General features: G+C 43.1%; 1 protein-coding gene across 1 annotated transcript in view; it reads right to left on the bottom strand.

Moving 5' to 3' along the window:
• Window positions 1-23,013, bottom strand: part of SNX30 (sorting nexin family member 30) — a 134,889-nt gene that overhangs the window by 15,011 nt on the left and 96,865 nt on the right. The window contains exons 3-4 of the mRNA XM_029614243.1: window positions 16,475-16,585; window positions 15,007-15,165 (exon numbers count right to left, since the gene is read on the bottom strand). Coding sequence (XP_029470103.1) covers window positions 15,007-15,165; window positions 16,475-16,585 — 270 coding nt within the window. The remainder of the gene's footprint in view (window positions 1-15,006; window positions 15,166-16,474; window positions 16,586-23,013) is intronic.

The following is a 23,013-nucleotide window of genomic DNA, read 5'->3' on the forward strand; positions in this document are numbered from 1 at the left end:
GGCTAGTTCTACCCTTCCTGCCACACAGTGCTCACAGCCAACTTCCAAGAGGCACACACTATTAATAGCCATAGCTGGCAACAGTCAAGGCTTGATGCAGAGTTTTAGCATTCATTCCCCTGGAATTTCACATCCCTGGGAGAATTCTGAGCATCTCTGAAGCACCAAAGCAGCAGCTAGAAAGAAAGGGTTGGAGATCTACCTCTGCCCTGAGCCATGCTGACATTTCAACAATGCCCACAAGAGAGGAAACCCTTTTTACCTGCTACCTCTCCACGACCTGAGAAGAGATGGAAATATCAGTCATGCTAGCATCCTCTCTTACGCTGCTTTTTAGGTTTATTCAGGATACCCACAGCTGAAGGTAAAATCTCCAGACCACGGCTGCTTTACACTCCTTTCCATCCAGATGTAGAATGCAAAGTGGCAGAAGGGAAGGAGGGAGAGAGACTGAGGGAATCATCGGATGGGGAGTGGCTGAAGGTAAAACATGGTGGATCGAACAGAAAGGTTTAATGGTGGTGGAAAAAGAGGAGGAGGAAGTGTGTGACTAGAGAGAAGGGGAAATTTGAACAAGACTAAAGAGAAAATATGGGAAATACAAAGATGAGGCTAGAAACATGGAAGAAAGTGAAAAAAAATGACCAAACAGAAAGAAAGGACTAAAATAAAAGATATGAGAGAAGTACAGAAAATAAAGATAAAGGACTTGACTAAAGAGGAAATCAAGAATAAAATATAAAACAAACAAGGAAACTGAGAAACAGTCAAGGAAGAATATGAAAAAAAGCAAGTTTTCTTACTGTAAATGGTGTTTTTCGTAGCTAGCAGGACAAACTAGCCATAACATGTGGGGTGACATCCAGTGCCACCTAACGGATTCATCTCTCCAAGCTAGTAGCGCTTTTAGCTCTGAGCATGTGCGGGAATTCCCATACTGGTACTGCCTCATGAGCCCGCTTAAGTGAATTTTAGAGCTAATTCTAGCTAGCTGACTCTCCAGGTAGGCAGGCAGGTATTTAGCATGGTTAATTCATCCTGCTATCTATGGAAAACACCATTTATGGTGAGCAATTTGCTTTTTCCATTGATAGCAGGGCTGAATTAGCCATGACATGTGGGGAGCCTAAGTTGAGGGTCACAGCGGAGTGTTTATTAAATAAGCAACCCGTACCCAACTGTGGAAAGCAGACTACTGAATGAACAGGTTATATAAAACTGCTTGTCCAAATTTACTGTCACTCCTTAAGAGGTTGTCAAGAAAGTAATGGGACGTAAAAGTATGTACTGAGGACCAAGTTGCAACTTTGCAGATGTCTTTCAGAAGTACTGCTTGCAGATGAGCAACAGATGCAGCCAAAGCTCTAACCTAATAAGCTCTGATGGAGTCTGTAATTTGTAAGCCTGCTGATATGTAGCAGTGTTGAATACAGTTTGCTATCCAGTTACATAGTGTACATTTGGTAACTGCTGTACCCAGTCTCTTGAGATTGTAAGATACAAAGTTGTTAAACTTGACGATGCGATGGGAGTTCTCTTTTAGTAGGCTAAAGCCCTTTTGCAGTCTAGGATATAAAGGGCTCTCACACCTTCATATGCATGTGGTCTTGGGAAGATAGGCAGGCAATACAATGAACATTTGATGCAACTTTCAGTAGAAACTTCGGGCAGGTGCGGAGCACTACCCTGTTATGATAAAATGCATATACTAGTGCCTGAAGTTCGCTGACTCTTCTGGCTGATGTTACTGCTACAAGAAATACTACTTTCACATTAAAAACTTGAGAAGCCAACTCTTAACAATTCAAAGGGTGGCTTAATTATTGAGATAGAGGCACAATCAGATCCCATGGGACTGGAGGTTTCTGCACCAGAGGCTTAATCTGCCATTAAAAAGAAGTACAAAAAATTTGAAAATTATCACATACATTAAGCTAACTCCAATAATAAAAAAAGGTTTTTTTTTAGCTATTTTAATCAAAATATTTCACATGTTTATGAAATATGTATCTCAAATATCCTATAATAAACAAAGGGTGAATCACACATTTAAATCCTACTGTTTATCCAGTCTTTTCAAAACAAAACACTCAATTTCAAACAATATGTTCCATAAATCAGCAGGTTCCTTCAAACTTATATTTTAACTTGTCTTTTCTTTAAAAACCATATTTGTCTCTTTTCTAAATTAACAGCTAACATCCATAATGTTCTTCTGACTGAATTCCAAACACTCAAATTTCTTCAAAACAGACCATGCTGTAATTCCCTTCCATAATGTTACCCCTCCAAAGCCCTTCAAAATGAGCAGCAGTATTTTTTATTCCCTCAAAGTTGTATCCCTCCTTCACAGCCATGTTTTGCCTAGACCAAATCAACTGATGCAAATCATTTTACCAAACAAATTTCTGCTTCTCAGAAGAGGAAAGAAGTGTAAAATCCATATTCTTAACGGTGTCTCTTTCTTTCACTCCATGTTACAAGATTAAAAACCCCAACGGGCATGGCTGACTCAGAAAGTGAGAGCAAATAGGTTAGTAACTGCTCGGGTTCACATGAGAATGAGTCCAAGACACCACATGGAAAATATTTTCCACTTAAAGCTGCAGGCTCTTCTAGCTGATGGCTTCCTGACTTAACACTAATATGCCTTCAGTCTCTGCTCTGGGTAAAGAGAGATCTGTGATTACCCAAACGTTGAAACATCCACGTCGTCAGGTTGAGGGAATCAGAATTTTGGATGGAATAGTCTTTCTTCATTGAGACAGTAAGGTTGAGTTTGTTCCCAGATGAATTGGAGGACTGTAGGACAGCTGCATGAGCTATGCCAGCCAATTCTGCCCTAGGCCATGCAGGCGCTATATGAGGATCAGTCCAAGTCCTGGTCCTTAAGCACATTCAGAACAGTTCTGGTGATCAGTGGAATCAGTAGAAAAGTGTACATGAGATCTGCATTCCAGCCTGACAGGAAAGCATCCTGTGCTCTCTTGCTTTTGCTGGGTAGAATGGAGCACAACTTTTCCAGTTTTCCTGTTCTAGCGGCAAATAAATCTGTCACTATAAAGCTGAATAGTTGTTGGCTGTTGATTTTTGCAGATACCACTTATGAGAGCGGAACACACTGTTGAGCTGATTCGTCAACATGTTGGAGATCTCTGGAAGGTAAGTGGCTTGCAGGCAGTTTGATGCTTGCAGGCCCATTCCTCTAACCTTATTGATTCTTAGGCAGAGCGCCTCCCCTGTTTGTTTACATAGAATATGGTCACTTGGGTGTCAGTTTGAATTAGAATGCTTTTCCCCCTGGAGAAGGTGTGTGAAAGTTTGACCGTGTGTATCTGATTGCTTTAGTTCTAGTAAACTGATCTGAAAAACTTTTTTTCTTTGAGAAACCCAGTTCCTTGGATTCAAAAAAAGTCCAATATGGGCACCACAACCTTCTGTGGAGGCATCCATCTCTAAGATTCTTCCTTGATGAGGGAGCAGATGAAGTGGAGCTCTTCTATGAAGAATGTGGAGGGTCAAAGAAACTGGGCACATGCAGCTAAGTTTCACATTATTATTTGGCACCATTGTTTGATAACTATATTGTTTTTACTGCAAAAAGAAAAGAAAAAAAAAAGAGAACAAAAATAATTAAAAGGGACCATCTAAACTAAGTAGTCGAAGGATTTCTTACAAGTTTAATTCCTGGCATTTAAAAAGTCCAACAACCTTATTTAATGGATATAAATGACATTTTGAAATAATTTTGGGGTGAATTTGGACTATATTGGGGTTTAGCCACCAGCATAATTCCTGTTTCATTTGGTTGTCAAGGGCGAGGTTAACCGATCCCATTGACAGCGGAGAACCCATGTGCATGCAGGTTAATGAAAATACATGAATTGATGCCGCCATAAGTTGAGCGCAGTGAGTTCAACAGTTTGACAAGCGTTCTCGGAATGCTCGCCTGTTCTGATGGATGAAAAGCTTGCTCCTGGAATGAATCTATCCATGCTCCAATAAATTATATATTTTCGGGATCGGCACTAGATTCAAATTTTTTTAAATTCACCAGAAATCCAAACTTCAGTAAAAGCTGAATTGATTTTGCAGGGAGATTAACTCATCCTTTTGAGAGTTGACTGTAACTAGCCAATCATCTAGGTATGGAAAGATTTGGATTCTTTGACATTATAAGTGCACTGCTACTACTTTAGCCAGGCACTTGATATAGACACTCAGAGCTGCTGCAAGTCCAAAGGGGATACTTTGTATTGATAATGGAAAGACCACTGTGAAGCAAAGATAATGCCAGTGGATGGGGTGGATAGGTATGTGGGTATATGCATCTTTCAGGTCGAGAGTGCACAACCCCTCCCACTTTTGTATATAAGGGAGAATCGTGTTGAGGGAATTCATTTTGAATTTCTCTCAGAGTAGATGGGCTCAGGCTTCTCAGATCTAGAATGGTCTCAGTCCCCCAGATTTCTTGGGGATAATGAAGTATTGGAGTATAATCTCTGTCCATGCTGGAATGCAGGGATCAGCTCTACTGCCCACTGCTGAAGGAGCAATTCCATTTCCAGACGGAGCTGTGTCAAGTGAGATGGATCCTGATTGAAAGTCAAACAATGAGGAAGATATTGTAGCCAGAAAAATGCAAAACAGTATACTGACTCAACAATCTTGACAAACCAATAGTCTTTTCTTATTTTGCCCCACTCCTCCATGTAGACCTGGATTCTTCCCTTGACTGGAGAGGCTGGCTGGACTTTTGAAGAGATCAAAAGCTTGATTCAGGCTGATGATGCTCAATCTAACAAGTATGAACCAGACGTTATTGTTGCTGTTGAGAGAGAGGTGGAAGCCAATATTTTTTAAAAGGCCGGAAGAGGCATCTCTGGATGTACAGTTTCTTTAAAATGTAGAAGGAGCATCTCAAAGAAGACTGTTGTTCAGGTCCTGTGGAGAGGGACTGGACTACATCATTTTGTTTTTTTTATCTGAGCAAAGTTTCTGAGTTTCTCTGAACAGGCAATTCCCTAAACAAGGAACATCTGCCAACTTTGCATGAATGTCGTTGCAAAGGCTATTGGCCTTTAACCAGGCCATGATAGAAGCTGAGGTACATGATATAAAATCAAAGGATTCATATACTGATATGAGAAGACTGTGAATGCACGTTTGAGCATTTAAAAGTGGCTGTAGATAATTCCCACCATCAGCAGGTTGAAGAAAGAGCTTCATCTTATGTGTACAATCATGGAATGTATTGCACTATATAAAATTTGATAAGAAATCTGTGCACCTAGCATGGAGCTCTGAAAAGCTTTTTTTCCCCCCAAAACTTTTGAGTAACCTAGGATCCTTCTCTAGTGGTAAACTGAAATAAATTGTTTTCTTTTTCTTTTTTGGGTGGATTCAACAACAGATTGAGGCAGTAATTGGATTAATCCAAAACCTGGTGATTTCTGATCATCTTCTGAGAATAGAATAAGCTCTGGTCCTTGAACTTGAGGTCTGTTAGAAGTAAGAGGCACCAGAGAATATATGAGGTCTGGTGACTCTCAGTGCAACCTTCTGCCAACATCTTTGTTGGTGTAAGGGCTCTAGTGATTGGAGGGATCAGAGTTATCATATCTGCCTCCGCTTATCTTGAATGCCCTGCATAAAGCTATGATGGTAAACTTACATGATGCTGTTGTCGTGGGAAGGTTCCCACTGTTCAGGACTCAATGTATTGCATGCAGTGTAAATTCATGTGTCAACAGAATCGATATTTTAAATTTCTTATGCTCTGAAGGTGCTGGATATTTCAATGATTTTGAGGTTGCATGCTTGGAATGTACTGATTTACACCATGTTTAGATGCTTCAATGCACGTGTTGACTGCGCCAAGTGTGTACGTGCTGATAGCACCAATGATGCACAAGTAGACAGCAAAGATGTTCCATGCATGCATGATCCTTGGTGCTTCTTCAACGCTGGTTGCTCCGGTGACTCCACAGAGTGACACCACTTTTTCTTTGATGCATGCCATTCAGCACTACTCCGATGTTCTGGCCTGTCCTGCTGAAGGGGGGAGTTTTTGAGAACTCTGGCTCAAATCTTTTCCCAACAAGGCATATCATGCTGTGACTTCTAAGAGACTTACACAGTTCTTCCATTTTATAAGCTTTAGCACGTTGTATACGCGGGGACATCTGCCTGCAATTGTAGCAGTTGGCCTGGATGTACTTCAGTCCCAGACAACAGTAGCAGAGTTCATATCCATTTGTAACGGACATGACTTTGCTGCAAACACAATTTTTGAATCGACTTATTGTGGATTTTTTTTGGCGAGACATCTTGAGGCAGCAGGTATCACTTTTTTTGGGTGGGGGCGGTAGCACTGAAAAGTGCTGTTGGGGGGGGGGGGGTGCTGAGGCAGCAAGGCAACTTTTTTGCAAAAAGATGCCAAGACTGTAAAAAAACGAAGAGAATTGAAGCAAAAACCAGAGAGACAGAGTACATGCCTATGCTGTGCTCGGATGAAAAAAAGACTGAGGAAGCTCACAAGACAACACCTGCGTGGGAATTCCCATATATGCTCAGTAGACCTAAAAGCTCTACTAGCTAAGGGGGTCATTTATCAAATTGCTTTATGGCATTTTCGCATGCGTTAAGGCCATAACGCATGGTGCGATGCTAAAGGGGAGGAATTTCTGGCCAAGTGGGCCAAATTGTGAAGCCATATCGCAGTTTTAACACAGGAAATAACTACACCTTTTTCATTTGTGTTAAGCTGTGCGATACGGCTTTATTGCACTTTGTGATGTTTTCACAAATAGCATTTGCAGGAGAGCGAGAGAGAGTAAGAGCGAGAGACAGAGACTAGCTATAAGTCCTGTATAGTACTTAGGTATTAATACCTTTATATGAGACCCACCTAGTAAATCGAGGTGAGGTTTAAGTAGTAGTGTAGGGGTCCCTTTAACATGGAGAGTGAGACGTACGAACAGATCAGTACACTCTTGTGAAGATTTGATGACCTTCGAAGTGAGGAAACTCACACAATGAGATTTGTACAATGTTCTCTCAACCTAGCTTGATGTTTCCGAGGTAGAGAGTCCATCAAGCTAGGTTGAGAGAGTATTGTACAAATCTCATCTTTGTGTGTTTCCTCACTCCGAAGGTCATCAAATCTTCACAAGAGTGTACGGTTCTGTTCGTACGTCTCACTCTGCATGTCAAAGGGGCCCCTAACCCCTACAGTACTACTTAAACCTCACCTCGAGTTACTAGGTGGGCCTCATATAGAGGTATTAATACCTAAGTACTATAAGGGCCTTATAGCTAGGCTCGCTCTCCCTCTCTCTCTGTGTGGTTGTAGGTAGGAATTTCAACAATTGTGGTACTTACTGCAAAGTGCGAAAAAGTTATCACACTCTGCAGTAATACCTATGCGAAGTGCTAAGATAGCCTGTTTATTGCAAAGCGCGCTATTACCATAAAACACATCTCTTTTCCTATCGCATGCGATATTTACTGCATTTTGATAAATCTAGGCCTAAGAGAGATGAGTCCATTTGGTGCCGGTGGATAACAGCACACCACATGCGATGGCTAATTTAGCCTTCTTATTGACAGGAAAAAAACCCAAAACAAAGTAATTATCTTAAGAGAACTGGTAAATGGAGGTAGTCTGGAGAACTAAAAATAGAAAATACAACTAAGTTTTGAAAATGTCTTATTAAATGTGATTGGGGTGCCAGTTTACAGTAATACAGTTGTGCTCATAAATGTACATACCCCTGGAGAATTTGTAAGAAGTGCAGCATTTTAAGAAAACACGAGTGATCAGATAAAACATGTCTATTATTCTTAATATGTGTTTAAGACCCTTTATTTTCTCATGTGGTAAAGTTGCCCATTCCTCTTGGCAAAAAGCCTCCAGATCCTATAAATTCTTTGGTTGTCTAGCATGAACTGCATGCTTGAGTATTCTCCAAAGGGGCTCAATGATGTTGAGGTCAGGAGACTGTGATGGCCACTACAGGACATTCACTTTCTTCTGCTGCAGCCACTGAAGGGTCAACTTGGCCTTATCTTTCAAGTCATCGTCATGTTGGAAAGTCCAAATGTGCCCCATGTGCAGCTTCCTGTATGATGAATGCAAATTCTCCTCCAATATTTTCTGATAAGATGCTGCATTCATTCTGCCATCAATTTTGACACAATTCCCTGTGCCACTGTAGCTCACACACCTCCAAAACAGCAGAGATCCACCTCCTCCTTCATGGTAGGAATGCTAAGCTTCTCTTCATAGGCCTTGATGACTCCTCTCTAAACATAGCATTTATGGTTGTAACCATAAAATTCAATTTTGGTCTTATCACACCAAATTTATTTTGTTCCAGAAGTTTTGAGGCTTCTCTAGGTGCTGTTTAGTGCGGGCTGTTTTGTGGTGTTGGTGCAGCAATGGCTTTTTTCTGGCAACTACCACACAGCAAATGTTTGTTCAAGTATCTCATTATTGAACATGCTGAAACAACTGCAACACTGTTTCAGAGAAGCCTGTATTTCAATAGAAGTTGGTTGTGGGTTTTTCTTTTCATTCCAACAAGTTTTTCTGGCAGTTGTGTCTTTAAATTTTTCTTGGTCTACCTGACTGGCCTGGTATTAACAGAACTCATAATTTTCCACTTTTTGATCAGAGTTTGAACAGTACTGATTGGCATTGTTAAATCTTTTGATATCTTTTGATATCCTTTTCCTGATTTATGAAGTTGAACTACTTGTACTTGCAGATCCTTTGACACTTATTTTGCTTTTCCCATGCTTCAGTAACCACCATAGTTAGTGCAGCCCTGGATGACATGCACAAGGATATTGTGACTCAAGAAACCCGGAGAGTCAATTTTGCTTTGGAATTGGACAGGGATTTAGTATTGAAACCTTTTAGAAACAGGTCACTCTCCCTTTTAGGAAAGAAGGTTAATGTGTTTCCTGATATTTCTAAAAATACACAAATGCAGAGGAAAACTTTTCTCAGTTAAAATCCCAAGTATTGGTCTTGGGTGCATCTTTTTTTTTTCTTAAATTTCCCTGCAAGTGTATGTTGTTATATCAAGGAAATAAATGTTTGCTTTGATTCAAAGTAGTTAAAAAGATTTCTTGATGTTAAACCTAGTGTGGTACGAATTTAAAAGTGGGTCCCAGTTGGGATTTTTGGTGGAGTTGTTGACCAATGTTAGTTTTATTTATGAACAAGCTAATTTGATGCCATCTGTCTCTCCGTTTATGAAATAATTTCAGTGCTGAGTTATTACTTGTCATTTTTCTTTGCATAAGAAAACTTTTCTTGTACTGCAATTGTTTTTTTTTATTTGTGCTAATGCTAAAATCCTATAAATAAAAAGTGTAAAAAAATGTACAAGGGTTTCTCAAGAGCTAAGAAAGCAGAGTTGCTTACCTGTAACGGGTGTTCTCCTGGGACAGCAGGATGTTAGACCTCACACATGAGTGACATCATCAGATGGAGCCTGGCATGGAAAACTTTTGTCGAAGTTTCTAGAACTTTGACTAGGCACATCGAGTATGTCCAACATGCCACTATCCATGCATCCACACGGGGTCCCCTCTTTAGTTTGATATCAGAATTAAGCGAAAAAATAAAACAAACATATGAGAAACCCAACTCCATTGGGTGGCAGGCTGGTTTCATGAGGACTAACATCCTGCTGTCCCAGGAGAACACCTGTTACAGGTAAGCAACTCTGCTTTCTCTGGAACAGGCATGATGGTAATCCTCACACATGGGTGAATCCCTAACTGCAGGCTGCTCCCGACAACCATCAAAAACCAACAAGCACATAACTAGGTGCCAACGGGCACAAGTGCTGTTGGTAGCAAAGGGAGGTAGTCTGAACTACCTCCCTTTGCTAAAAGGGGCCTGAGGCTGGAAGAGGTGGGTTTCACAGCTGAAAAAGATTCCGGAGAACAGACTGATCAAAACTGATGTTGCATTGGCCATCCCTATCCAGGTAGCAATATGAAGCAAAGGTGTGGAGAAAACTCCATGTCGCAGCTTTGCAGATCTCATCCACGGGGCCAGCTTGCAAGTGGGCCACTAAAGTCGCCATGGCTCTGACAAAAGAAGCCTAGACATGGCCCCCTAGCTGCAGTCCCGCCTGCGCACACCAATACAAGATGCAATCCTCCAGCTAATTGGATAAATCTGCTCAGTCACAGCAACTCCTAAACGGTTCTTGTCGAAAGAAAGAAAGAGTTGTGTGGATTGCCTATGACTTGCCATCCGCTCCAATTATAAAGCCAAGGCTCTCTTGCAATCCAGGCTATGGGGAGCCCATTTGCTCTGGTGGGTAAGAATCAAACTGGTTCAGATGGAAATCCATCACCACCTTCGGCAAGAACTTAGGATGTGTATGCAGAACCACCCTATCGTGAAAGAACTACGTATAAGGTGGATAGGACACCAGAGCTTGAAGTTTGCTAACCCTGCGCGCTGAGGTGACCACCACCAGGAAGGCTACTTTCCAGGTCAAGAACTTTAGGTCACATGATTGCATAGGTTCAAAAAGTGCCTTCATAAGCTGGGCCAGGACCACGTTGAGGTTCCAGGACACTGTGGGGGGCCTGAGAGGAGGCTTCAGTTGAAGCAGGCCCCATATGAAGCACCCCATGATAGGATGTACAGAGATGGGTGCATCATCCACCTCCTAGTGGTAAGCCCCAATGGCACTAAGATGCACCCTTACTGAGTTGGTTTTTAAGCCAGACTCCGAGAGTTGTAGCAGGTAGTCCAGCAAATTCGGGGTGGAGCAAGAGAATGGATCTAAACCGTGACTCTCATACCAAACAGAAAACCGCTTCAACTTTAGGCTGTAAGATTTCCTAGTAAACGTCCTCCTGGGCTCCAGCAAGACCCGGGACACCTCCTCAGAGTTCCCAGGGCTGTAAAATCAACTTTTCAACATCCACACCATGAAGGACAAGATTCGGAGGTTGGGATGATGCAACTGGCCCTGATCTTGCGTGATGAGGTCTGGGGTGGTCTCCAGAATGATCAGTTCCCTCAGTGTGAGATCTTGCAGGAGAGAGAAACAGATCTGATGCAGCCAATAAGGGGCAATGAGAATCATGGACCCATGATACTGCTGGAGCTTCAGGAGGATCTTTGACACTCGCAGAAGCAGAAGGTACACATTCAGGAGGCCCCTGCCCAATGGTATGCAAAGGCATCCGATGCCTTCCTGCTGCCCTTCCGGAATAGGGAGCAGAACCCAGCTACGTTCCTGTTGCAGGGGGAAGCTAACAGATCCACATCTGGGGTTCCCCAAAGACGAAAGATCCGATCCGCAACCTCCTACTTCAGAGACCATTCGAGGAGTCGGATCGATCGACTCAGACTATCTGCCACCAAATTCTCCATACCTGGAAGGTACATGGCCCAGAGCAAGATGCCTTGGGACAGAACCCACAACCAGATCTGAACAGCTTCCTGGCAGAGAAGGTACAATCTTGTACCCCCCTGTTTGTTGAGGTACCACATAGTCACCTGGCTGTCTGTCTGGATTAGGACCATCTTGTTGGCCAGGTGATCCTGAAACACCCAGAGTGCGTATTGGATTGACCGGCGCTCCAGGAAGTTTATCTGGTGTTGCACTTCCTGGATGGACCATCGACCTTGGGTGCAGAGCTCCTCCACATGACCATCCCACCCAAGATGGGAGGCATCTATGGTGAGCACAGCCTGGAATAGTACCCCTGCCTCCCAGTTGGACAGGGTCTCCCACCATGACAAGGAGACCCGGAGCAGCTGAGTGATTTGAATGTGCACCCAAAGATCCTGCGTGGCCAGACGCCACTGGGAGCAGAGGGTCCACTGAGCTCTGCGCATGTATAGACGAGCGAAGGAGTGACAAGGACCGTCGCCGCCATCTGCCCCAACAGCCACAACATGTGGTGCGCCGAGACCTGGTGACACAGAAATCGCTCTCGCCAGGGCCATTAAGGTGAGCACCCGGTCTCTGGGCAAGAATGCCTGAGCCTGCACCCTGTCGAACCTGGCTCCAATGAAGTTCAATTGTTGCGACGGAACCAGTAGAGACTTCGGGTAGTTGATCAGAAAACCCAGAGTCTCCAAGACCTGAATGGAGAAGTGCAGGGATTGTAGTGCATCCTCCTGGACAGTGCTCTTGATGAGCCAGTCATTTAGGTAGGGAAAGATCTGCATGCGCAGTTTCCACAAGTAAGCACCTACCACTTCTAGGCACTTGGTGAAAACACAGGACGCCGACGCCAGGCTGGACAGCAGCACTAGGTACTGGAAGTGTTGCCCACCCACCACGAACCACAGATACCTTCTGTGGGTGCGGAAAATTTCAATGTGGGCATAGGTGTTATTCAGGTCGAGGGAGCAAAGCCAGTCTCACTTCCGCAAGAGAGGTATCAGGGTGCCGAAAGAATCCATCTTGAACTTCTCCCTTTTCAGGAACTTGTTCAAGGCCTGCAAGTCCAGAATAGGAAAGAGATCCCCAGTTCTCTTTGGAATCAGGAAATACCTTGAGTAGAAACCGCTCCCCCGCTGTCGCAGTGGAACAGGCTCGATTGCCCTGCCTATTAAAAGGGCGGAGAGCTCTGTGAAAATTACCTCCTGATCCGCTGAGATAGGCAGGGCAATCAAGTCTATACCACTGCAACAGCGGGGGAGCAGTTTCTACTCAAGGTACTTCCTGATTTTCTGAAGAGGTACCATGAAAGTTTAGTCTGTACATTTGACGATTAATGGACAGGACCCACTGATCCGCCTTTTTGAGGGCAGACTCCACCACAACAGACTGGTGCAGGAGTTGACGCCTCTCAAACCCCTTGGTGAACCAGGGATACCGAGATGGGGTGTTCCCAGATCCGGACAGAGATCTTTAAAGATGTCATGGACTGGGTCAGCCACCAACTCTTTCAGCGCATCTACAAATTGGAGAATCTCCAACATTTTGTGGCGGGAGTCCTGCTCCATAAGGAGTTGAAAAGGGATGGACTCCGCCATTGCCCGTACAAAGCCCACAAACATCAGGTCCTTGGGAGAAGTTCTAGAAACTTTGACAAACGTTTTCTGTGACGGGCTCCATCTGATGACGTCAGCCATGTGTGAGGACTACCATCCTACTTGTCCCAGGAGAAACTGATTGACTATTTATATACCGACTGATTACAATCAAACAAGGCACAGGTGTGGATACCTACACTTCATTGCCATCTCAACTTGAGTGTAAATTATCAACCCAAATATTCGTGGGTATGCAAACTTTTGAACTGGACCATTTCATTATTTCCTTTATTACGATGGTTTAATGATTGTGCAATTCTGTGGTGCATAATAATTTAATTTGAAACACATTAAAAATAACAGACCTGTTTTGTCTGATCACTCATGTTTTCTTAAAATGCTACACATCTTACAAATTCTGCTAGGGGTATGTAAACGTCTGATTATAACTGTATATATATAAGAGAAGAGAGGGGTACAGGAACAAGGGATGGACCAGAATAGGAGAGAGGATGATAGTGTCTTGACTCCAGTGCTAAACTAGAGTATATTTATTTTAAACAATACATTGATTTTTGTTTCGGGGGGGGGGGGGGGGGGGGGGGAATCAACTCACAACAGTTTCCTTCTGCTCCTTTGTACTTACAGCTTTAGTCAAAGCCAGGCCTGAAATTCAGTGCTGTGAACCTTCCTTTACCGCTCTTCAGGGATTTTTACTCCATTTTATTTCTCCCTCCCAAGCCAATTTGCCCAGTTATTGCAGTTGATGGTCCTTGGGTCCCTTTCCCTTGCAACTGTGGGCCCTAAATCCAGCCCCTGGATTTCACCACTGCGCAATGACTGCAGCTCCCTCCCCCAGGGTCTGTGAGCACCGCGCCCACAGCATCCCCCATCCCAGCCGACCCGGGGAGAAGATCTGAGCTGGGAACTGAGCCCAGGTCCCCCGACATGGCAGCGTGCAGTGCTGCCACCCAGCTGGCCCATAATACATGGATTTTACTCACTTTAATGGCAGGAAAACAATCCAACATTGATATCATATGATGTCTTATAACTGGTAAAAATAATTAAAATCCATGTATATGTAACAGAAACTTATTTATTTATTATTTTTTATATGCCGACATTCGATCTGAGATATAACATCGGTTTACATTCAGGTACTGTAACTTCTTTTAAAAAAAGCAATGCAGGAGTTTTGGGTTATATCATTTTTTATGCATTGCTCAAGATTCAAGCAACTGCGCGCGCACACACACACACACACACACACACACACACACACACACACTCTATAAAAATGGCACCCAGACATTTCCTTCCTTGGCCTACTCCTACCCCAGTCACCCCCTCCTACACCCTATTTGTTCCCCCTGTAAAAAGTCACTGTACATAGTTAATTCTGTTTCATTTTATTTTTATGTCTATTTATCTTCAAATCACTTGTTAAATGTTATCATCTCGAAGTTATTATGTAAGTTAACCTTCCTAAATTCTTATATGAGCTACAATGTAAAAAAGCAACCAATGTCTTATTTATGTTCAGTTACATGTGAACCGATGTGATATCTCGATCGAATGTCTGTATACAAAAACAAAATAAAAAAAAATAAATAAATACACACAGATCTCATGCTGCTGGTATGTGAAATAATGTGCTGCACCCCTTTCTGCTCAGTGCTCCAAGTACTAGGCCCTCACCATGTCCACATGGATTCTTCTGGCAGGAAATGTGTTAAATTTGCCTTTATAGTTCATCCCCTCACCCCCAGCAACACCCAGTGCTATAGCTGGAGCTGTTTGATAAGTTAAGACAGTTGTATCCCAAACTCTATGATTCCATAGCCAGGTCAGCCACAATGAATATGCAGGAGACACATTTGCATACATTAGAGACCCAGTATATGCAAAGTTATCTCCTGCATATTCACTGTGGATATACAGAAAAAAAAAACCTAGCATTGTGCGCTCACCTTGGCTGTGAGGAAAACGCTGAAGTGCTCATTAAAGGAGAGCACAGGATGATCTGCAATCCTTTTCAGGAACTTATCTAAAGCTTTTCTCCTGGTCTCAACAAACTCTTCTGAGAAACGGTCAACGACACCCTTAACCACAAATTTTTCAGGCAGAGGCTGGGAACAAATAAAAAAATAAAAATAAAAAGGACAAATGTGTTTTGTAAGTACAGTGAAACAAAACCAGGTACCAAAACAAAACCAAACAAACAAAAAAACACTTATTTCACAGGCCAAACCAATCTGGGCATAGTCAACAGCACATGAATTGCAGTCCAGCAGTATACGCAAACCACTCTGAAGTTGTTATTATATTAAAGCATTTATATGCCAAATCATGTGACAAAGCAATGCAGGAGACGCTGGAAATTTCCAGCCATATATGCTTCACTCACTGTTACCTCCCCCCCCCCCAACCCCCGCAAAATATTACAATAAACCCATGTTGAGGCACATCAAATATGAATTTCAAAGCTCCCGCTATGTTCTCCTGTTCATGGCACCAGGCAATTAACATCATCCACTATGAATTATGGACCAAAAAGCAATTTGGAGGGGGGTGGGAACAGGGGAAGGGGAAGTTGGACCTAAACCTCTCCCCCTCACTTTTCTCTAAAACCCACCACAAAAATGAATAAATAGACTATGAAGATGATTTTCAGAGCCACTTACTGGGGTAAACGGGGGGAGGATGAAACATGCAGTCCTCACATGCGGTTAAAAGTACACTTGGGGCTCACAACGGGCATGCTCTTGCCCGCATTAAAGTGGGGCGTTCCTCTGGGCATGCTCTTTTTATATACATTCATTTCTGTATACATTAATTTGTCACTGGAGGAAAAGAAAAGGTTTGAAATCCTATATGTCTGAGTGAATAAGTGCATTTGTGTGGCTAAAAATGACGATTCATGCCACAGGTCACTAAAGCCACAGAACAGCAGATTGATTTTCCAGAGGGTATTGCAAGGTATGGCTCAGATCTGGCCAAAATTGAAAGGACAAGCCATACCACGTGTTACCCTTCTGAAAAACAAGCCAGTCAGTTCTTTCTACTCCTGTATTCTCCCTGTCTAGAAAATGGCTTCAGGATAATTTCTCAGGATGCAATTTTAATTTTGTGAAACATATTTCCAGGTTATCCGAGATTCACAGCCACGCCCTCCTAGCTGCATTACAGCATGCAAGTTTCTTCTGATTCAACAACCGGGATAAGGAGACAGATCTGCGAATACTGCAGATGTACTGTCTAAACATGAAAGCAATGCCTTAAAGGCCATTACAGAAAGCCATGTGTGTGGCTGGGGAAACACTTTTTTTTTCTTTTAACAGCCTCTCTTGGGTTAGGAGGAACTGTCGCTTTCAAAACAATTTGCAGAGAATGTGCCAAACATGCAAGGGTTAACGGTCACATTGGCTTACTACCTACGGGAATGAGATGGGTCGGCTGTGATTCCTCAAGTTTATTTCTCAGCCAATCAAAATCTTGGTATCTTCTGCGCACAGAGTACTCCGGCAAGTCAAATTCTGCCCTGGTGGTCTAAATACAAGAGACAAGGAAAAGATACGTTTAAAATTCAACATCCAGCTATTCTTATTTATTTTTTATTTATTTATTTATTTATTTAAAGCTTTTCTATACCGGCATTCATGATACAATCATATCATGCCGGTTTACATATAACAAGGGGTGCAATAACTTTGTTCTTTTAACCAGTGTCGAGGAAGTAAAAAGTTACAATATAACAAGGTTGTTGAAACTGGGAAGGAAGCATTGATCTAAGCATGAAGTAAGTGAACAGAAGATTTACTTTTACCGTTAAGAACATAATATAAGAAACTGCCATACTGGGTCAGACCAAGGGTCCATCAAGCTCAGCATCCTGTTTCTAACAGTGGCCAATCCAGGCTACAAGTACCTGAAACTAAGTAGATAATAGCAGTGGCTATTCTCTAAGACAGGGGTCGGGAACCTAAGGCTCGCAAGCCAGATGTGGCTCTTTTGAAGCTGCATCTGGCTTGCAGACAAATCTTTAATAAAAAAGTAAAAATCTAACAAAAACCCCCACCCTCCTGACCCCCCCCCCAAGACCTGCCAAAAGTCCCTGGTGGTCCAGCGGGGGTCCAGGAGCGATCTCCTGGACTTGGGCTGTCGGCTGCCAGTAGTCAAAATGGCGCCGACGGCCCTTTGCCCTCACTATATCACTGGGGTCGACCAATGGCGGCGGTAGCCCCTGTGACATAGTAAGGGCAAAGGGCCGTTGGCTGCCAGTAATCAAAATGGCGTCTACGGCCCTTTGCCCTTACTATGTCACAGGGGCTACCGCCGCCATTGGTCGACCCCAGTGACATAATGAGGGCAAAGGGCCGTCGGCAGCATTTTGACTACTGGCAGCAGACAGCCCAAGTCCAGGAGATCGCTCCTGGACCCCCGCTGGACCACCAGGGACTTTTGGCAGGTCTTGGGGGATCAGGAGGGTGGGGGGTTTTATTAGATTTTTACTTTTTTATTAAAGATTTGTCTGCGAGCCCTGGACACCCGCTGGACCACCAGGGACTTTTGGCAGGTCTTGGGGGGGTCAGGAGGGTGGGGGGTTGTAGTAAATTAATTTGGTAGGTCTTGGGGGGGTCAGGAGGGTGGGGGGTTGTAGTTAGTATGGCTCTCACGGAATTACATTTTAAAATATGTGGCGTTCATGGCTCTCTCAGCCAAAAAGGTTCCCGACCCCTGCTCTAAGACAACTTGATTAATAGCAGTTAAAGGGCTTCTCATCCAAGAATTGATAACAATTTTTTTTGTTATTTTAAGCTAACTGAATGCTGAACACTTATGAGAGAAGCGCAAATACTCAGCAGCTAGCCTTAACAAGTGGCACTACTGCTCACAAGTTTCAAACCTATGTCAATTATATCCTTCTGTGTGTATGCTACCAATGGGTTCAATATATGGTCACAAACAAGAATAGAAGACGTCAGCAGCAAAGGACCACTTTGTCCACCCAGACAGCCTATTTGTATCTGTCTACTGTGATGTCACAGGACTTAATCTGTGGTCTTCTCCATCACTCTTTCTGCCACTAAGATCCCTATGGGGTCAATATTCAGAAGGATCCAGCCAGTTAACTAAGGTCTTAGTTGGCTAGATCAAAGTCTTTGAAAACTGTCAGGGCTAACCAGCTAACCTAACAGGGCTAACCAGCTAAAAAAAAGGAAAGTAAAGAAGAGTAAGAGGAAAAAGAAACCAATCTGGTTCTCTAAGGAGGTGGCTGAAAAATTTAAAGGTAAAAGGAACAGCATTCAAGAAGTGCAAAGGATCTCAAAAAAAGGAACACAAGGAAGAATATCTATTATACTGAGGGAGACGAAGAAAGAAATCAGGAAAGTAGAAAGTCAAGCAGAAGAAAGAATTGCCAAAGAGGTAAAGAGAGGAAACAAAACATTTTTCAGATATATCAGAGAAAGAAGGGAGGCTGGAAGTGGTATAGTAAAATTGAAAGATGACAAGCAGCAGTGTGGACAGAGATGAAGAAATGGCAGAAATATTAAACAAATTTCAGTTCGGTGTCCACTAAAGATGACCCTGGAGAAGGACAGTTGCTGGTTGACAAGACTTTAGATGGAGTAGATAAAACTCCGTTTACCGAAGAGAATGTATGGGAAGAGCTAGAAAAACTGAAAGTGGACAAGGCAATGGGGCCGAATGAGGTTCATCCTAGGATACTGAGGGTCTGCTGCATGACCTGTTCAATAGAGCCCTGGAAATGGGAGTGGTGCAGAGTGATTGGAGAAGAGCAGTGGTAGTCTCGCTTCACAAGAGTGGTAGCAGCAGGAGGCTAGAAACTACAGGCCTGTTAGCCTCACCTCAGAGGTGGGAAAATTAATGAGACTCTGCTGAAGGAAAGGATAGTGAACTATCTACAGTCAGGAGGATTTCTGGACCCAAGGCAGCATGGATTCACCAGGGGAAGGTCCTATCAGACAAAGCTTTTTTTGATTGGGTGATTAAAGAATTGGATCGAGGAAGAGTGCTCAATGTGATTTATTTGGATTTCAGCAAAGCTCTTGATATGGTGCTACATAGGAGGCTTGTGAGTGAGCGTCAAGGTGGTGGCGTGGATTACAAACTGGTTGACGGATAGAAGACAGCAGGCAATGGTAAATGGAACCTACTCTGAAGACAGAACAGTTAAGGGCATGCCACAAGGATCGGTGTTGGGACCAGTTCTGTTCAATATCTTTATGAGCAAAATTGCGGAAGAGATAGAAGGTAAAGTTTGTCTATCGCGGATGATACTAAGATCTGCAACAGAGTTGACGCGCCGGAAGGTATAGAGAGAATGAGACATGATTTAAAGGAGCTTGAACAGTGGCTGAAGATATGGCAGCTGGGATTCAATACCAAGAAGTGCAGAGTCATGCATCTGTGGTGTGGTAATCAAAAAGAACTGAATGTGTTGTGCACGGAGCAAGAGAGGGACCTTGGGGTGATAGTGTCTAGTGATCTGAAGACGGTGAAGCAATGTGACAAGGCAATATCAAAAGCCAGAAGAATGCTGGGCTGCATTGAGAGAGGAATAACCAGTAAGAAAAAGGAGGTGATAATCCCCTTGTACAGGTCCTTGGTAAGGCCTCACCTGGAGTACTGTGTTCAGTTCTGGAGACCATATCTCAAAAGGGACAGAGACAGGATGGAGGCAGTCCAGAGAAGGGCGACCAAAATGGTGGGAGGTCTCTATCAAATGATTTATGAGGAGAGGTTGAAGGACCTAAATATGTATACCCTGGAGGAGAGGAGATGAAGGGGAGATATGATACAGACTTTCAGATACCTGAAAGGTTTTAATGATGCACAATCAACAAACCTTTTCAATTGGAAAGAAATCAATAGAACAAGGGGTCACGAAATGAAATTCCAGGGAGGACGACTCAGAACCAACATCAGGAAATATTTCTTCACGAAGAGGGCGGTGGATGCCTGGAATGCCCTTCTGGAGGAGGAGGTGGTGAAAACAAAGTGAAAGAATTCAAAGAGGCATGGGATAAATACTGTGGATTCCTAAAGGCTAGAGAATGGAAATGAAGAAAAGACTGCATGGGGAAAACTTGCTGGTGTGGCTGTTACGACCCTTAACCAATAAGCCTGATACTTTGGATGCAACTCCAACATTGTTCTCTGCTTCAACAGCAAGAAGTAATAGGAAACTGGACTCAGACAGCAGCCAACAAGGGCCCTGACTTTGACAGTCTGGGAAACTGATAAGTAAGGGGGTGACCTGTATGGTGTAGCAGATACTACCATAAGCTTGCCGGGCAGACTGGATGGACTGTTTGGTCCTTTTCCTTATGTTTCTGTATTTCTATGGACCCAAGGCAGCATGGATTCACCAGGGGAAGGTCCTATCAGACAAATCTGATTTGACTTTTTGATTGAGTGACTAGAGAACTGGATCAAGGAAGAGCGCTCAATGCGATTTACTTGGATTTAAGCAAAGCTTTTGATATGGTCCGCATAAGAGGCTTGTGGATAAAATGAGAAGCTTGGAAGTGGGCGCCAAAGTGGTGGAGTGGATTACTAACTGGTTGACGACAGGAAACAATGTGTAATGGTAAATTGAACCCGCTCTAATGAGAGAAAGGTCCTACGTGGAGTATCTCAAGGATCAGTTTTGGAGACCAGTTCTGTTTAATATCTTTGTGAGCGACATTGCAGAGGGGTTAGAAGGAAAGGTTTGCTTTTTTGCAGATCATACAAAGATCTGTAACAGAGTGGACATGCCTGAAGGAATAGACAGAATGAAAAGCAATTTAAGAAAAAGAAGAGTGGTTGAAGATTTGGCAGCTGCGATACAATGCCAAGAAGAGCAGAGTCATGTACCCGGGGTGCGGAAATCCAGGAGAGCTGTATGTGATTGGGGGTAGGTGGGGGGCGAAAGACTATCATGCACAGACTAGGAGAGGGACCTTTGGTGACTGTATTTGGTGATCTGAAGATGGCAAAGCTATGTAACAAGGCAGTAGCTAAAACCAGAAAGATGCTGGGCTGCACAGAGAGAGGAATAGCCAGCAGAAAAAGGGAAGTGATGATGCCGTTGTACAGATCCTTGATGAAGCCTCACCTGGAGTACTGTGTTCAGTTCTGGAGACTACCTCAAAAGGGACGGAGACAAGATGGAAACAATCCAAAGAAAAGGGACCAAAATGATGGGGGGGATCTGTTTCAGAAAATCTACGAGGAGAGGCTAAAGGATCTAAATATGTATACACTGGAGGAAAGTAGGTGCAGGGGAGACATGATACAGACCTTCAGGTACCTTATAAGTATTAACACACAACTAGGAGTCATGATATAAAATTCCTGGGGGGGGGGAAGACTAATAAATATTTCTTCATGGAGAAGGTGGTGGATGCCTGGAATTGCTCTCTCAAAAGAGGTGGCGAAGACGAGAACAGTTAATGAATTGAAAAGGGCATGGGAAACACACTGCGGGATCCCTAAAAGCATAAAGAAAGGGACGGTGTAACATTGTTCATGGGGGTAACCTGCATGGAGTGGCAGTTACTATCATAAGCAAATTGCTGATCAGACTGGTTGGACCATCTGGTGTTTATCTGCCATCATTACTATGTTATTATGAAAGTGGGCATGGGACAATTGTTTGTTTTTAACAATTAGGAGGGAGGGATCATTTGGAGTTTATTTTTGGTTTTTTTTTAAATAAAAAGTAACTCTTGCTGGAGAAGGATCCTAGCTTGGTGATGGTGGGAGTTATATTATCTGCTGAGCAGGTCTTTCAATATCTGGCTGTGTGTGTCTATCCCATGCATGCTTGAATTCTGCCTCCGTTTTGACTCATAATACCTTCACTGAAAGCCTGCTCCAGGTATCCTCCACCGTACTAAAAAAAAAAAAAAAAAAAAGTATTTTCTCACTTCCTTTTGCGTTTTCTTCCCTGCAACTTCATGCGATGATCCTTCATCCTTGAAGTTTGCATTCTACAGAACATGCTACCTTCTGATACTTACTGAAGCCTGACCAATATGAGAACGTTTGCAGCATCTCTCCCCTTTCCCTTCTTTCTTCTAGAGTGTACATCTTTAGTGCCTTCAGCCTCTCTGTGTATGCCTTACAGTGCAAGTCATACACTATATATTTTTCTGTGCAAAATAGCCTTTTCTCCGAGGAAAAGCACACAAAAAAGTTGAATTAGCACAAGTTTGAAACCTGTGAGGGGCAGCACCAATCGCTAAGGCTTCCACCAAAGCTACTGACCATTAACGCATTTCATAAAAATTTGCACAAATCAATTACATTAAAAAAAAAAAAATCCAACAATTTGTGTTAACTGAAGTTTGTGAGAGCTTGGATTACCATGTGTCCAACACATGTACCTGTATTTCTCTCCCAAGGAAGAGGGCGCTTCTTTGTCTGTCACTTAGCCCATTCCCTGGGGACTTTCTGAGTTCTGCTCACCCTGAGATTAGCATGGGTTTGGGGTGTCGCTTGTGCAAACCTTTTCTCTTACTCTCCCCCTTCAGGGAACTACTTTCTTCTTAACTGATTATTCTCTATCAGATATTAAAATAGTTTCCAACCTTCGATGTTTCTGGCTTGATTTTCTAGCCCAGCATTCTCTTTTCTTATTCTCTGTCCTCATCTCTATTCCCTTTTTTTTGTCTCTCTCTGGTATACTGTCTCCTTTTATTTTTCTATTTCAGTTTTACCTCTTCTTTTTCTCTTCCCTTATGCAGCAGATTTTAATATTTTCTTCCTTTTTCTAGCTTTTCCTGATTTTTTCCTTCCTTCTTTTCCTATTTGCTCCCTTTTCACCATTCTTCCTCATCCCCTCTGACCTATATCACCTCACTGGATATCCCCCCCCCCCATCCAGGATCTTCTCTTGCTCCCTTTGCCTTTCTTCTCTCCCATTCCCCCTCCAACCTTTGCACTCCCCTCCTTCTTGCTTTCAT

This window comes from Rhinatrema bivittatum, chromosome 1, assembly GCF_901001135.1.
Source record: "Rhinatrema bivittatum chromosome 1, aRhiBiv1.1, whole genome shotgun sequence".
Classification (NCBI taxonomy): domain Eukaryota; kingdom Metazoa; phylum Chordata; class Amphibia; order Gymnophiona; family Rhinatrematidae; genus Rhinatrema; species Rhinatrema bivittatum.